Below are 15595 nucleotides of genomic sequence, written 5' to 3'. Positions count from 1 at the left end.
TTGGGTTCTCTCCATAGTTTGGCTATTGTTGATAATGCTGTAAACATTGGGGTGCATGTACCCCTTCAAATCTGTATTTTTGTATTCTTTGGGTAAATAACAGTGCAGTTGCTGGATTAGTAGGGTACTTCTATTTTTAGCTTTTTGAGGAACCTCCATACTGTTCTCCAGAGTGGCTGCACCAGTTTACATTCCCACCAGTAGTGTAGGAGGGTTCCCTTTTCTCCGCATCCTTACCCATGCCTGTTGTTTAGCCATTCTGATAGGTGTGAAGTAGTATCTCATTGTTTTGATTTGTATTTCCCTGATGATGAGTAATGGTGAGCATTTTTTTCATGTGTCTGTTAGCCATCTGGATGTTTTTGGAAAAGTGTCTATTCACGTCTTCTGCCCATTTCTTAACTGGATTATTTGTGTTTTGTGTGTTGAGTTTGATAAATTCTTTATAGATTTTGGGTGCTAACAAAATTTCTCTCATGATTTTTTTTTACTTTGGGTGGTTAAGTGTTTGTAATTTAATTTCCATATACTTGTAAAATTTGTAGTATTCTTTTGTTATTTTCAGTTTCATTCTGTAGTTGTTGGAGAAGGTAATTGGTATGATTATAGTATATTTCAGTTTATTGAGACTTGTGGTCTAGTATACGGGCTATCCCAGAGAATGTTCCATGTACCCTTGAGAAGATTGTGTATCCTGCTTTTTTTCAGTTCTGTATATATGTGTGTCTGTTAGATCTGATTGGTTTCTAATGTTTTTTGTGTGAACTTTGAAATACTGCAGCGTCAGTCTTCTAAGTCCAAGTGAAAAAGCAAGGCTTTCTTAAGCTCTTTGGTCTTCTCAATCTTTGTGTCCACATGACCCATTCAAAAATATGCATCAGTCTAGAAAACAGTCAGCCTCTATGAGTCATGCATCTGATTTCGTAAGACCTCATGAGTAATTAAAAAATGCTTTTAAAAAGTCTCAAACTTGTATTTCCATCTAGAAATTGCCTCTCTTTTTATATCATCTCCCTTTTTTCCAGAGGATCCAAATAGGTAAAAGTCATAGCACAAATTATTAATTATGGGGGCCTTTGTTAGGAGTTTAAATTTCAACCTTCCTCCTGGCTACAGAAAGCAAGGGAATTGTGTCCCATGAATATATATCTATATTTACCACTTTCCTTGATCAGGATTATTTTTCTTTAATATAAGATATTATAAGCTGGGTGCTTGGGTGGCTCAGTCAGTTGAATGTCCTACTTCAGCTCAGGTCATGATCTCATGGTTCATGGGTTCAAGCCCTGCAACAGGCTCTGTGCTGACAGCTCAGAGCCTGGAACCTGCTTCAGATTCTTTGTCTTCCTCTCTCTCTGCCCTTCTCCTGCTCATGCTCTATCTCTCCCTCGCCCTCAAAAATAAATAAAAACATTAAGAAAAATTATAAGCATGTAATACTTTATATTAACTTTATGTATGCATCAGATATCACAGCCACAAAATACAAAAGCACTTAAGAAAAGGTCCCCCTTTTTTTCTTATTGCAAATGTATTCATATCCTTTGCAGTAAATTTGGCATTTATAGGGTTAGCATTATATCTGCCAGGGGAGCTCCTAGCTGGAATGTAACAGATGCCCTTTTTGAAGTCTCATTGAGGCACCATTGAGCTGGGCTGAAGAAAAGAATATTTTTTTTCCTAGTAAAACTGGGGAAAAGCTTTACTTTATCTAAAGCTTTACTCCAGCCCTAAGAATTGACTAACCGTTTTTTTTTAATCCCTTTTGGAGTAGAGAGGATCACAGACTATGTACATTTTTGACCCACCCAAGCCCACCTTTGGGAATGTTTGGGCACCTTTTCCTCCCACTTGGAGGAGAGAACAAAGACTGAAGGAGTTACCAGGACTGTACTTTCCCCCCACCTCAAGTTAGCCAACAAGACCAAAAGCAGCCAGGGGATCCAGCACGCTGATTCCTGGGGTTAAATTCACTATTTTAAAATCCATTTGTAAATTTTACTTCTTGTAGCTGATGGTTCAGCTTCTGTTTTATATTATGGATGATTTCATAGCCATCAAGGACCAAATATTCATCATACTCCACCCCTTCATTCTTCCTTTTACCAAACAATACTTACGCAATATTTCAGCTAGTCAGGGTTGTTCTAGAGATTCCTACTGCTGCCATCCCTGTGCCAGAGTCCCTAAGACCACGCCCAGATTCAGTGCTTTGTGAGAAGACCTTATCAGACTCGCAGTATAGTCACACTGAGCGCTAAGATTTACTACGGTGAAAGACTAGGAAGGAAAATCAGTGAAGGGAAGGGGCACATGGGAAAAGTCCGGGAGAAACTGACACGAGTCCTGTCCTAGTGGAGTCACACAGGATGAAGTTCATTATCAGCAAAGAGTTGTTGATAGTACATGTGAAATGGTGTCTACACCTGGGAAGCTCACGAGAGACTCAGCACCTAGGATTTGCACAGGGGCAGGTCAAGTAGGCACCTCCTGGCATATACCCAAATTCTAGACCCCTAGAAGGAAGCAGGTTTAAGCAGAGACCACATTGTACAAATAGTTTAGGCACTGTGAGGCCTCTTATCAGGGAGGGGTGGGAGCCCTCCTGAGATCCAGGTTCCCAGAGGCCAGCTGAGGGCTACCTTGCAAGCCAGCCCTTCCTAAGGACAGTGGTATCAGGCCTGCTGTTCTTAGCTCTTTTCTGCATAGTATCATAATTAAAGTTTGTTAATTTCTCATTGTTAGACATTTAGGTGATTATCCTTTGCCTTACTGTTCTAATAAAACATGTGATGAGTGTTTTTCTAACTTAATCATTTGCTTTTTTTGGAAGAGGGGCATAATTCCTAGAAGTAGAGTAAATGTCTCTGTTGATCATTTTATATCTTTTATATCTTCTGATGCTTTTCTTTAATTAAACTTTTTTTTTAAAGTTTATTTATTTTGAGAGAGAGAGAGAGGGAGGGGCAGGGAAGGGCAGAGAGGGAGAAAGAGAATCCAAGCAGGCTCCACACTGTCAGTGCAGAGCCCCGATGTGGGGCTCGAACTCACGAACTATGAGACCATGACCTCAGCCGAAAACAGGAGTTGACTTCTTAACCAGCTGAACCACCCAGGTGTCCCTCTTCTGATATATATTTATATATTTGGTTCTCCTTTTATCTTTTTAAATTCTCATCAGTAAATCTTTCATGGTGCTTATTATATTGATAATACACTATACACTATAGATTCTTTAAAATTATTTTCATCAGTCCTTACTAATTTTTGAAAAAAGTGTATTAAGGGGTGCCTGGGTGGTTCAGTGGGTTAAGCACCTGACTTCAGCTCAAGTCATGGTCTCATGGTTCATGGGTTTGAGCCCTGCATCGGGCTCTATGTTGACAGCTCAGAGCCTGGAGCCTGCTTCAGTTTCTGTGTCTCCCTCTCTCTCTGCCCCTCCCCCATACTCTGTTTCTCTCTCTCAAAAATAAATAAACATTAAAAAAAATTAAAAAGAAAAAAGTGTATTAAGATTAGGATATTGTAACTACTTATTGGCTCACCTGCTGTTTTTGATGCTCTGATAGGTCCTAGTTGTGATAATGTTGAAGAGGATATGAATGCTTCTGCCCGAGGAGCTTCTGCTACAGTTTTGGAAGAGACAAGAAAGGAAACGGCTCCTGTACAGCTGCCAGTTTCAGGGCCAGAACTGGCTGCCATGATGAAGATTGGAACCAGGGTCATGAGAGGCGTTGATTGGAAATGGGGTGATCAGGTACTCAGATTTGATTTTAAACACATTAGCCACACATTAGTCACCATCCTTACTTGCATGCTCTTAGTGGGTGGAATTGGAATATATAACTATGTTAACTCAGGGCCTATGCAATTGACAGATGACGTAGTTGTGGATTCCTGGGCAGGTGAATAGAGTCAAAACAAGTAGAGAGTATCAGTGGCTGTAGGGGCACCTCAAGCAGGATCATGTATTTAAGGAGTCATGGCTGTTTTTAGAAAACTTCCTGGCATGGGCTCAATTTGAGGGGGAGCCTAGAGTAGGAGCAGGAGTAAGCAGGAAAGAGTAGACTTCATCTTATTAATAGTGTTCTAAAAGCTGTGAGGCAGAAAAACCCAGGTGCTGAGAGATGGTGGCCATGTGCCCAATTAAGTGCCCCAACCTAGCAGTTTCAGGTGTGCCAGCTGGGTGGTGGCCACCTCTCTGTTTCTCCTTGTGGCAAATCACTCCCAAGCTTCTGTGAGGTCTCACAAGGAGAGATTGTGGGGACTGGTGTCTGTGTTATTACCGTAGTCACTAGCTAAGGATAGTGCTCACCTTCCTACAGTATGGTAGCATTCTTGTCACCTCTAGGTTTTCTCAACCTCACTGTTAAGCATGGGTCTTACCAGAATCATTTCAGAAGTGTCCTAGAACAGGTAGCAGCATCCTAAAAACAGCTTTCACTCATAGACATGAGAGACAGAGTCTCCACTCTAGTTCCAGAGAGAAAACTGAAGAACAAGAGGAAAACAGGAGATGCTGGTGCTTGTTTCAGGTTTCTGGTATTTTGAAGCCCAATGGAGGGATCGAGCCAAGGAATAGGGCATCAGGACTAGGCTGGAAAGCCTCATCTCTGTATTGGTTTAGGGAGGATGCTGATTGAGGCAATTCTTTTCCCAGTTACCTCTTTGGTAAAGGAGCATAAGCCAGTTATTTCCTGATGTTTGATTTAAGGTGATGATGTGAGCTGTGCATGGTGCAGGTGGGTTTGGAGCAGTCTGTGGGCACAGTGACACAGCAGTCCTTACAGGCTTTGTGCGACAGAACAGGCGTGGGCCCTCTTAACTGATCTTTGTTTTGGCTTCCTCAGGATGGACCTCCTCCTGGTCTTGGGCGTGTGATTGGTGAACTTGGAGAGGACGGATGGATCAGGGTCCAGTGGGACACAGGCAGCACCAACTCCTACAGGATGGGGAAAGAAGGGAAGTATGACCTCAAGTTGGCGGAGCTGCCAGCCTCAACACAGCCCTCAGCAGAGGACTCGGACACAGAGGATGACTCTGGTGGGTGCCTTCGGGTTGTTTAGTCTGGGGCAGCTTGGCAAGCTGTGTGCTAATGCTAGCTGGCTGTCCTTTTCATCTGGAAGTGAGAACAGTGTATCAGGACTCACCTGCAGACAGTGCTCTGTAGTTTTGGACTTGTCCCTAAAGGTTCAGTTTAAATAAGCCCCAGGTAATTCTGATATAGGAGTTAAAAGCATGGCTCTGGTGACTGGCAGCCTAGCTGGATTTGACTCCCTTGCTCCCTTTGGGGACAGTCCAGTAAAGTTTGGCACTGTAGGGCTGGCTTGCTTGCTATGTCTTTACCTCTAGTGGACCTTCTCATTTGGCTCTGAGTCTCCTGTGTGAGGTAGTGAGTCAGTGCCTGGTGAACTAGGAATAATGTGGAATTAGTCAGTACAGTATTACCTTAAGGAAACCAGAAATGAAAATTTGGAGTGAACCCAGAAAGTTAAATCCTATCTAAGTAAATCCAAGGTTGTGGGAGGAGGACTTCATGACATTTTCCGATGTGTCCAAAAGGCTTTGGGATGTGTGAATGAAACTTCCCATGGCTGGTCTTGGTGAGACTGTCCAGGAGGCCTGGGCTGATTCCTGGGGCTCAGGTGCTAGCTGTATGCACTGCATGGTCAGGCTTTGGAAGTCACTTGTATGGTCAGGAGAGGAAACCTAAGAGGCTGAGCTCAGTAGAAGATGGGTGGTATGGAGAGTGGAAAAGGCTCTGCTCCATCAATGTCACTTGTGGGGGCCCACGCCCCCTCAGATGTAAACAGATGATGCCTTGTGGAGCTGTTGGGAGTAACATATGTGAAACTTGGAGTCGTGCTTAGTTGGTCAGGGCTGGTTTTGTTATCACTGCGTCTGAGCACACGATGTCTAGGCCACTTGTCCCTCCTCCCAGTTCTCTGTCTGGGGTCTTCACTCAGACAAGTCAGAACCTGAGCAGAGCTGGCTAAGTGACAGAACTATAGCTTGGCTGTCATGTGCCTCCTTGTCAGAAAGTCAGTGGCTTTGACACATGAGCCTCTGCTTCCCCTCCATGGAGCAGGCACTTCTGTCTTCATCCAGGGCATAGCTAGCTCATCAGCAAGCAGTTCTTGACATTTGATAAGTTGTCTTTCTAAAAGAATAAATCCTTGTAATTGTTTTAGTGCTTCTGAGCCGTATGTGGAGATAGCTTTAAAAAATTAAACTATAATTTGGAAGGCTTATTTTCTTTGAGGAAGGTGGGGACAGAGATGATTACGGTGTTTAGCGTATTTTGAATTCTTTTCTTGTAAAGAGCTACTTCCCTTTCCACAGTAAAAATTGTGATATTAAATTCCTTAAAAGACTGTGTTATGAAATCCCTTAAGTTACATGCAGGGATATTTTCCAGTTCTATTTGGGAATATAGCTTCTTATTTTGATACTTTTTTCCAGAAGCTGAACAAATTGAAAGGAACATTCATCCCACTGCAATGATGCTTACCAGTACTGTTAATTTACTACAAACTCTTTGTCTCTCTGCTGGAGTCCATGCTGAAATCATGCAGAGTGAAGCCACCAAGACCCTGTGTGGACTGCTGCGAATGTTAGTGGAAAGTGGAACGACGGACAAGACATGTATGCAATGAATAGTTGTGGCCTACAGAGTACTGGGGCTATGAATTTGGTGTGTGTGTCAGTGAGTGTGAGCATGTGGGTGAGTGTGCGTGTGTATTAGTGTCCTAGGGCCGCTGTAACAATTTACTTCAAACTTGGTTAGTTTGTTTGGGCTGGCACATCAAAGTACCGTACACTTGGGTGGCCTAAATAATAGAAATTTTTTTCTCCGTGTTCTAGAGACTAGAAGTTCAAGGTGTCAGCAGAGCTGGTTCTTTCTGAGGGCTGTGAGGGAAGGATCTGTTCTAGGCTTCTCCCTTACCTCCTGTAGTTTGCTGGCAATCTTTGACATTCTTTAGTTTGTAGATTACTGACCTCATATTTATCTGTGTGTGTTTGTCTCCAAATCACACCTTTTTATAAGGACACCAGTCATAATTGGATTAGGGACCCACCTTAACCTAGTTTAAGTTCTCCCAAACAAATTATATCTCCCCTGAACCCATTTCCAAATAAGGTCACATTCTAAGTTACCAAGGGTTAGGACTTCAACATACTGATTTTGGGAGGCAGGTAGGACACAGTTCACCCCATAATGGAGTTATGGAGACCACATTTTCCAACATCAAGGATTTTTGGAGACCAGAAGTCTAACATCAAGGTGTCAGCAGGGCTGTGTTCCCTGCAAAGACTTTAGAAGAGGATCCTTTCTGTCTCTTCCAGCTTCTGGTACCTCCAGGGTATCTTAGCCTGAGGCCACAGCACTCCAGGCTCTGCCTCATTTTCACACAAAGGACTGCCCTGTGTCTCTTTATGTCCTTTTCTGCTTCCTTATAAGGACTTTCATTGGATTTAAGGTCCACTCTGATCCAATACAGTATTATATCAATCCTTACTTTAAGTAAGTACATCTGCAAAGAGTTTATTTTCAAATAAGGTCACATTCTGAGGTTTTGGATGAACATGAATTTTGGGGGATACAGTTCAACCCACTGAAATGTTTGCATGAAAATGTGAATATGTGTAAGTGCGGAGAGAAGGAGTTGATGGAGTGGGAGGGGCGAGTGTGTGTGTATGTGTGAGAGTGCTTGTGAGTATGGGAGAGTTTGTCTGTGAGTGAGACTGAGTATGTGAGTGGCTACAGGTGTGAGTGTGAAGTGGGGAAGGGAATGTGTGTGAGTAGCTGGGTGTGTTTGTGAGTGTGTGTGGTAATTATGAGGGATTGTGTGTGAGTATATCAGTGACTGAAAATGAGTATGTGGGATTGTGGTAGGGTGTGACTGTGAAAGTTGATGTGTGTGTGTGTGTCTGTGAGTGTAACTGAGTGCAGGCATGAACCTGTGTCTGATGGCGGTGCCTCTGGAAGCGTAGAGAGCAGGAGGGCTGGGCCCTGGCAGGCGGGCCTCTGCCAGGAAAGAGTGGAAGCCCCTGGGTACCCATGAGTGGAGACCTGGAAGCCAGGAGGAACAGACAGGGTCAGTTGCATCCGTCAAATTGGATAAACCTCATGAAAGCCTCCTAGTCTTGTTCTATTACTGCAGACTTATTAAACTTGGATTGGAAATTTATGGTGCAGATTAAGTATAAACAAGATCATGGGAGATATTTATTATTATTATTTTTAAAGTGTATTTATTTTTGAGAGAGAGAGAGCACGTGTGTGCGTGTGAGCCAGGGAGGGGCAGAGAGAGAATCCCAAGCAGGCTCCGTGCTGTCAGCAAAGAGCCCTTTGTGGGCTCAAACTCATGAATTATGAAATCATGACCTGAGCTGAAATCAGGAGTCAAACACTTCATCCACTGAGCCACCCAAGTGCCCTGATGATATATAACACGTGAGGTTTTAAAATATACAAGATGCACTCTAATAACTGCTGTTTGAATTGTGAATCATTTTCTTACTGCCTATAAATAATAAGTACATGAAACTCCTTAATTGGTTTGAGCTACTCATGTACTTTGAAGGTTTTAGAAGTGTTGTAAAATGTTCCTTTAGTAGGGTTTTCTCTCACTCCTCTCATTTTGAATTAGTGAAATTGTAGTATATTTGTAAAGTAGGCTATTATCGAACATAACACGGTAAGTACATTAAAAGTATAGATTGTGCTGAGTATTTATTTCTAGAAATTTGGTGCCAAGCTGGTTTGTTTCACTGTGGCAGCTTCCCCAAACAGGCTGGTCTGCCGGGAGCAGCACCGGAGCTGGTGCACGTTGGGCTTTGTGCGGAGCATTGCACTCACGCCACACATGTGTGCTGCCCTGAGCTCCCCACAGTGGATTGCCCTGCTCATGAAGGTTGTGGAGGGACATGCACCTTTCACTGCTGCCTCGCTGCAGCGACAGGTAATTGTGCTGCTGGGCTGATGCTGTTCAGTGTGAATTTTGAAACTGTGCAATCCCCTTAAGAGGTGGCATCAAGATACCAATTCTCCCAGTCATCATAATTAAGTGCCTGTACTCAATGAGTGCAGAAAAGAACTGGAACTAACCCAAAGTAGATTTTCTAGTGCAAGGGGCTGAAGTCCTTGATTATTTTAAATTGATTTTAAGTTGCTAAACTGTAGTTGACTTGCTTTTCTTTGAAGTGATAAATCCTACCAGCTTCTCTTATCTGCTTCATAGGAGTTGTAGTATAATTGTCTTCAGAAGAATTAAGCTGAAAAGAATTATTTTTTAATTAAGTGAATATCTGCATCTGTAGTGTAGCTTTTTCCAACTCCTGATAATCTATATCATTAATCAACTTGGGTGTAATTATCTGGTTGTAAAATAATGGATATCTGAATTTTCACATGATTAATTGCATTGCAGGGACAAAAAAAAAAGAAAATAAAAATCTGTTATCTCTTAATGTAAAACCACAGATTATGGTTTTCTTTAATGTTTGCCGTTTTAAATTGCCTTTTGTCAGATCTTAGCTGTGCATTTACTGCAAGCAGTGCTTCCATCATGGGACAAGATCGAAAGGGCAAGGGACATGAAATGCCTTGTGGAAAAGCTGTTTGGTTTCTTGGGCAGCTTGCTCACCACCTGTTCTTCAGATATCCCGTTCCTCAGAGGTGGGCCTCTCTCCTTACTTGTGTCCTGGGTCAGTGAGCAGGGCACCATGTAGCTCCTCTCTCACATGTCTCTTTCAGAATCTACTCTGAGGCGGCGGAGGGCACGCCCACAGGCCTCTCTGACTGCCACTCATAGCAGCACCTTGGCAGAAGAGGTGGTGGCACTGCTCCGCACACTCCACTCCCTGGGTCAGTGGAACGGCCTCATAAACAAGTACATCAACTCTCAGCTCCACTCTGTCACCCGCAGCTGCACAGGAAAGCCACCAGAGGGGGTGGGTGCTGCGTTTTCATATCTGTTAGTTTTTCTTTGTAGAATGTTGATTTCACTTTTAAATTATCTTTTGAAATGACATGTATTTTGTTTAAAGATATTTTAAACCATACTGTAGTGGAAATAACTATTGAAGAAACTAGTATAAAAATGAACTTGGCTTAGTTATAAATGTGTAAGAAACAGGCAGCACCCTTGGCTGTCTTCTTCAAACTAGCTGTCTGTCTGCATTAGGCCCTGTTAGAGGATTACTTTCCTGACTCCGAAAACCCAGAGGTGGGGGGCCTCATGGCAGTCCTAGCTGTGATCGGAGGCATCGATGGTCGCCTGCGCCTGGGGGGACAAGTCATGCATGATGAGTTTGGAGAAGGCACGGTGACTCGCATCACCCCAAAGGGCAGAATCACTGTACAGTTCTCAGACATGCGGATGTGTCGCGTTTGCCCATTGAATCAGCTCAAACCAGTAGGTGAACTTGTATTCAGTTACTTGGTAATAAGGCAGAGGAGTTTTATGCTGGAACTGAGTGCTAACATTAGTGCTAGAATGAACTTGATTCTTGTAGTTCATGCACGCTGTCTAGGAAACTATGCAACCTGAGGAAAGCCATATGTCTATCTTCCCTTGTTTGCTTTGTGTCTGTGATAAATAGGGCCTGGTCTCATGGTGTTACACAAATTACTAGTTCATGTCTTATTTTAGCCCCCAAAGACATAAAAGGGCGTTAGCAACATAGAAGGTACTGGTAATTATGTTTGTTAGTTTTAATTATCTTAAAATGTAAACTTATGAAGTCTGACTTCTATTGAACAACTCAACTTTTAAAGAAACCTAAAAATGATTCCTTAAAAAAATGACCTTTCTTCATAAATGCTTATTTATTGTGTTGAGTGACATGACTTATGTAGCAGATGCTGTCATCTTAAATCTGTGAATTAAGGATGTATAGGGAAAGAGAGTCATTTATATTATTTTGATGTAATCTAAGTATAACCTGACTATATTTCTATAAAATACTGTTTTTGATTTATAAATGAATACATGCATGTTGTAGAAAATTTTTAATGCATAGAAAATGCCTAAAGAGATAATCATCACCAGCCTGACATAATTATTATTGATAAGTTGTTAAAGAAAAAATTAATTTAGGTTATGTTTACTATACATATAAATCTCTATTTTATCTTTAATGGCATATTTTAAAATGATTTTCAGATATAAAAAGACTTACAATATGTATATTTTAGAATTAAGATTCATGGTTTGATAATTTTTAGAACGTTTCATTTGCTCATTTCATTGGACAGACTTTGAAGGTTTCTATCTTCTTGCTTTAGCTCCCTGCTGTGGCATTCAGTGTCACCAACCTCCCCTTCACAGAGCCTATGCTATCTGTCTGGGCTCAATTGGTAAACCTTGCTGGAAGCAAACTGGAAAAGCACAAAGTAAAGAAGTCACCTAAACCGGGTTTTGCAGGTCAGTACATGGTACTTCTTGGTGAAACAACTACAATCTTAACTGGTATTGCTTGGACAATGTCATTTTGTGAGAGCAAGTTCCTGTGACTGTCAAAGTCTTTGGGTTTCAATGGATTGACTATTTGTTGAGTTATAGTGGACATGAAAGCTTGAATGTGGTGATAAGAGTGTGTAGTACCAAGAATGACACCATGGGGAGAGTGGCGTCTGAAGAATCCCTAGGTTTCTCCCCACCCCTGCCCCATGCTCCCTGACTTTCCAGTGCCAGCATTTATCCTGAACAAACCTTTTGAAGAGGAATCTGTGTTTTCTCTCCCCACCATTAACCCTCCAGCCATGGCTCTTTAGTTCAGTTGCCTTTTAGGAGCTTTGCTTCTGGCCTCATCAATGCCAGACCCAGTAAGGCCTGCATGTTTAGACCTGCCTTGCTTCATATCTATAGACGTTGGGCTAAAACAAAGGTCACCTGTGCTTAAAGCCTTCCTTCCTTTGGTCTGGAATACTGCTCCCTTAATTTTCCTTACGTTGCCACTTGCATGTTCTTTGAGGAGTTCTTCTCCTTGACTATTCTTTGCACATTGGAAATCCTTGTGGGTTTCTCCATAACTTTTGGCTCATTGTGTCCACTCTTACTGAGCTTTTTCACCCATTTCTCCCCATTCTTGTGATTGCTGCTGCAACATTTATGATAGTGATCACCTTTAACTCTGAATATCCAGTTCACATTTCTGGCTGGAGGGCCATGTGCATGTATACCACAGCATGTTCAGAATTCCGCTAACCTTATCCCTTAGTCACTCTTTCTCTTCACAGTGAATAAACCTGGCTGCCAGGCAGTCAGGCTTGATGCCTGAGAGGCACCTGTGATCCTCCATCCCCTTCCATCCTGTGTTGCTGTTGGCTATGTTGCCTTCTGTGGCCTCTGACATGCCCTGCTGGAACACTGTTGCCACAACTATAATCCGGCTGTACTTGTGGTCTGCCTGCATTTTGTGGCAGCTTAGTTTCCTCCTCAGTTGGCTGTCAGGCACCACTGCAGTCATTTGTTTAGATAAGACTCCAGGGAGTGCCATGATCTTGTTGAGTTAGAGAACTGTATGTTGTGACTATCTGACAAAATCATCCTGGAGGAGTGTTGGCAAGAAAAGGTGAAGATATTTTGTTTGTGACATAGATATCTCGTTGAAATTTTAGCAATATGGGAAACATTTGATTATACTAATAATAACTGACATGGATCTAACTTTGTTAAACCATTTAATTCTCACTCTAACCCATCAAGGTAGTTGTGTGGGCAGCAGGAAAAGGGGAAGACCCAGGGGAGGTAGAGGATACTTATCCAGAAAGGCAAGTCCTTCATTATTGACAGTATTTGGCATGTCCAGCTAATTCCTACAGGGCAGGGCATTGTTTGTGCCACTTTACAGGCATGGCACTGTGGTGCAGGAGGCAGAGCACTTTCCCTAAGGCCACACAGCTGGTGAGGAGAAGAGCCCAAGCAAGGTGTGCCATTCCTGAGTCCTTTTCTCCCACAGGACAAGTAGACCTGGAGCTGCTGAGGTGCCAGCAGTTAAAACTGTACATCCTGAAGGCGGGCCGTGCGCTGCTTTCACACCAGGACCAGCTTAGGCAGATCTTGTCTCAGCCGGCTGTTCAGGAGGTCACAGCTGCTCATACAGGTATCTTTTTAAGGAAGCTGTTATAGATATGTAAGGAATGCAGGTACTCCCATAGAAAACAGGCAAAAGACATGAGCCAGTAGTCCATAAAAAGGGAAATAGAGATGGTTTTTAAATGCATGAGAAAGATGTGTAACCTGGCCAGAAATTGATGAAGTGCAAATGACAGTGTCATAATCTTATAAGACAAAAGATCCATCTTTCCATCTTTTATGCCTACCCCCAGAAGACACCTTATCACTTGACACAAAAGCAATTCTCTCACCTCTATGGCCTTCCTTTTTCAAATACACTTATACCTCTCTAGTAGACTTATCATCCTGAATATCAGACCTTACCATACAGGTCCCTGCCACAGCTCTAAGTCAGTCTTATGTTTCACCCTGGTATTCAAGGCATTCTATCACATTCAAGGATCTGATGGGAAGGGGGGGGGAAAACAGTAAAACAGTGGTGTCCTGCTTTGTTACTTAAAGTGTGGCTCATGGACCAGTAGCACTGATGGCACGTAGGAGCATGTTAGACACGTAGATTCTCAGGCTACACCCCAGACCTAAGAAATCAGAGTTTGCATTTTAATAAGGCCCTAAGGTGGTTCATACATATCTAAAGTAGCACTGCTTTAACACATTGCTTGTGGGAATTTAAGTTGGTACAACCAACATTGAAGAAATGTTACACTTTAAAATACATGTGTATTAGGGGCGCTTGGGTGGCTCAGTCGGTTGAATGTCTGATGTCGGCTCAGGTCATGATCTTGTGGTTCGTGAGTTCGAGCCCCGCGTTGGGCTCTGTGCTGACAGCTCAGAGCCTGGAGCCTGCTTCAGATTCTGTGTCTCCCTCTCTCTCTGCCCCTTCCCTGCTCATACTGTGTCTCTCAAAAATGAATAAACTTAAAAAAAAAATTTTAAATACGTGTGTACACATGCACACACATCTGTATCTGCATCTCTGTATCTAGCTCTGTATCTCTCCATTGACCTGGGAGTCATCTTGTGGGAATTTATCACATGAAAAGGCATGAAGATATGTGTTTACGGATGCCCATTATGGCTTCTTTGTTGGTATTGTTTTTAGGTTGAAAACTGGAGACAATTTTATGCCCATTATTAGGTGGTGTATCCATATACTGGAATACCAGCTGACTTTATTTTCTTTAGACTTTTCTTTATTTCTTCAATTTTCTGGAATAAGCTTATATTACTTTGAATAGAAAAAAAAAGCTATAAAATATTTTTTGATTATCTACTCTTAAAAAAGATGTGCTAAAGTATTATAGGGAACAAGATAGTCCTTGTTTATGACCCCAAACTCTCTGGGGTCAGAGGGAAAAGAGAAAATGCAGATGGCTCTGTACAGGTTATGATGCCAGTGCACTGTGAAATGTGTAATTGTAGTTCCACAAGTGTCTTGGGGATACAGGTGGCTGAGGGCTGGTGAGGGCAGCTTCTGAGGGGTGTGGCAGACTTGAGGTGCAGCATGATGAAGAAGCTCTATTTTGGTGGAAGAGACAATAGGAGCACAGATGTATCAGTGAGTATATAGGAGAATGTTGAAGTGCTTCACTTTGCAAGGAGCTCAGGATTTATTGATGAATGTGGGGCAAAAGCTGGAGAGGTCAGCTGAATTCATGTGATAGAATGCCTTGAATACCAGGGTGAAACATAAGACTGACTTAGAGCTGTGGCAGGGACCTGTATGGTAAGGACTGATATTCAGGATGATAAGTCTACTAGTGAGGTATAAGTGTATTTGAAAAAGGAAGGCCATGGAGGTGAGAGAATTGCTTTTGTGTCAAGTGATAAGGTGTTTTCTGGGGGAAGACATAAAAGATGGAAAGGTGGTTCCAGTAGATCATAACCTGGTGGTTTTGATAATAACCTCATGGGAAACCAGTGAAAAGTCAAAGATGGCTGATGTTTCAAGCTTGAGCTACCGGGAGGACAGGAGGGAGTGCCTCCGATGAAGATTAGAAAGCCTAGTATAGTGTGCAGTTTTTTGTTTCTTAATCTTAAGAGGGTATTGTGAATTTAATTTTAATGTGCTGAGTATAAGGTAAATCTAATGAAAGTGCAGATTTATTCTGTATTAGTCAGTAGGGACCTTGAAAACTATCCATAATTATAGAAGATCAGGAAACCAGAGACCAGGGAATTGGACTGACTGCTCTCTGGTCACCCTGATGAGTAGCTCTGTAGGAACTGAATCAGGGTTACTATGTCACGGTTGGGACAGAGTAGGGGCTCCAGATAGCTCTGTAGAGTAGGGCTTGACAAATTATCATGGTTACCTGTTTTTATAAAGTTTATGGGAACACAGCCGCACCTACTTATTTACACGTCATCTTAGGTGGCTTTTACTCTTCAGTGGCAGAATTGAGTAGCTGTGACAGACCATGCAGCTGATAAGCTTGAACTGTTTACTCTCTGTCACTTCAAGAGAATGATTTTCCAACCCCTGGTCTAGAGAATTAGTTGAAGTT

At 42.4% G+C, this 15595-nt stretch overlaps 1 protein-coding gene across 7 annotated transcripts in view; it reads left to right on the top strand.

Moving 5' to 3' along the window:
- Positions 1-15595, top strand: part of HERC2 (HECT and RLD domain containing E3 ubiquitin protein ligase 2) — a 268128-nt gene that overhangs the window by 141200 nt on the left and 111333 nt on the right. For 5 of the 7 annotated variants that reach the window (XM_042941272.1, XM_042941277.1, XM_042941273.1 and 2 more), the window contains 9 exons: positions 3570-3757; positions 4851-5043; positions 6463-6645; positions 8785-8966; positions 9535-9682; positions 9761-9957; positions 10191-10421; positions 11294-11432; positions 12970-13113. In XM_042941272.1, the coding sequence (XP_042797206.1) occupies positions 3570-3757; positions 4851-5043; positions 6463-6645; positions 8785-8966; positions 9535-9682; positions 9761-9957; positions 10191-10421; positions 11294-11432; positions 12970-13113 (1605 nt within the window). The remainder of the gene's footprint in view (positions 1-3569; positions 3758-4850; positions 5044-6462; positions 6646-8784; positions 8967-9534; positions 9683-9760; positions 9958-10190; positions 10422-11293; positions 11433-12969; positions 13114-15595) is intronic. The other 2 variants (XM_042941274.1, XM_042941278.1) reach the window with 2 other exon arrangements.

Source organism: Panthera leo, chromosome B3 (assembly GCF_018350215.1).
Source record: "Panthera leo isolate Ple1 chromosome B3, P.leo_Ple1_pat1.1, whole genome shotgun sequence".
NCBI lineage: Eukaryota > Metazoa > Chordata > Mammalia > Carnivora > Felidae > Panthera > Panthera leo.
This window is presented reverse-complemented; position numbering and strand designations above follow the sequence as displayed.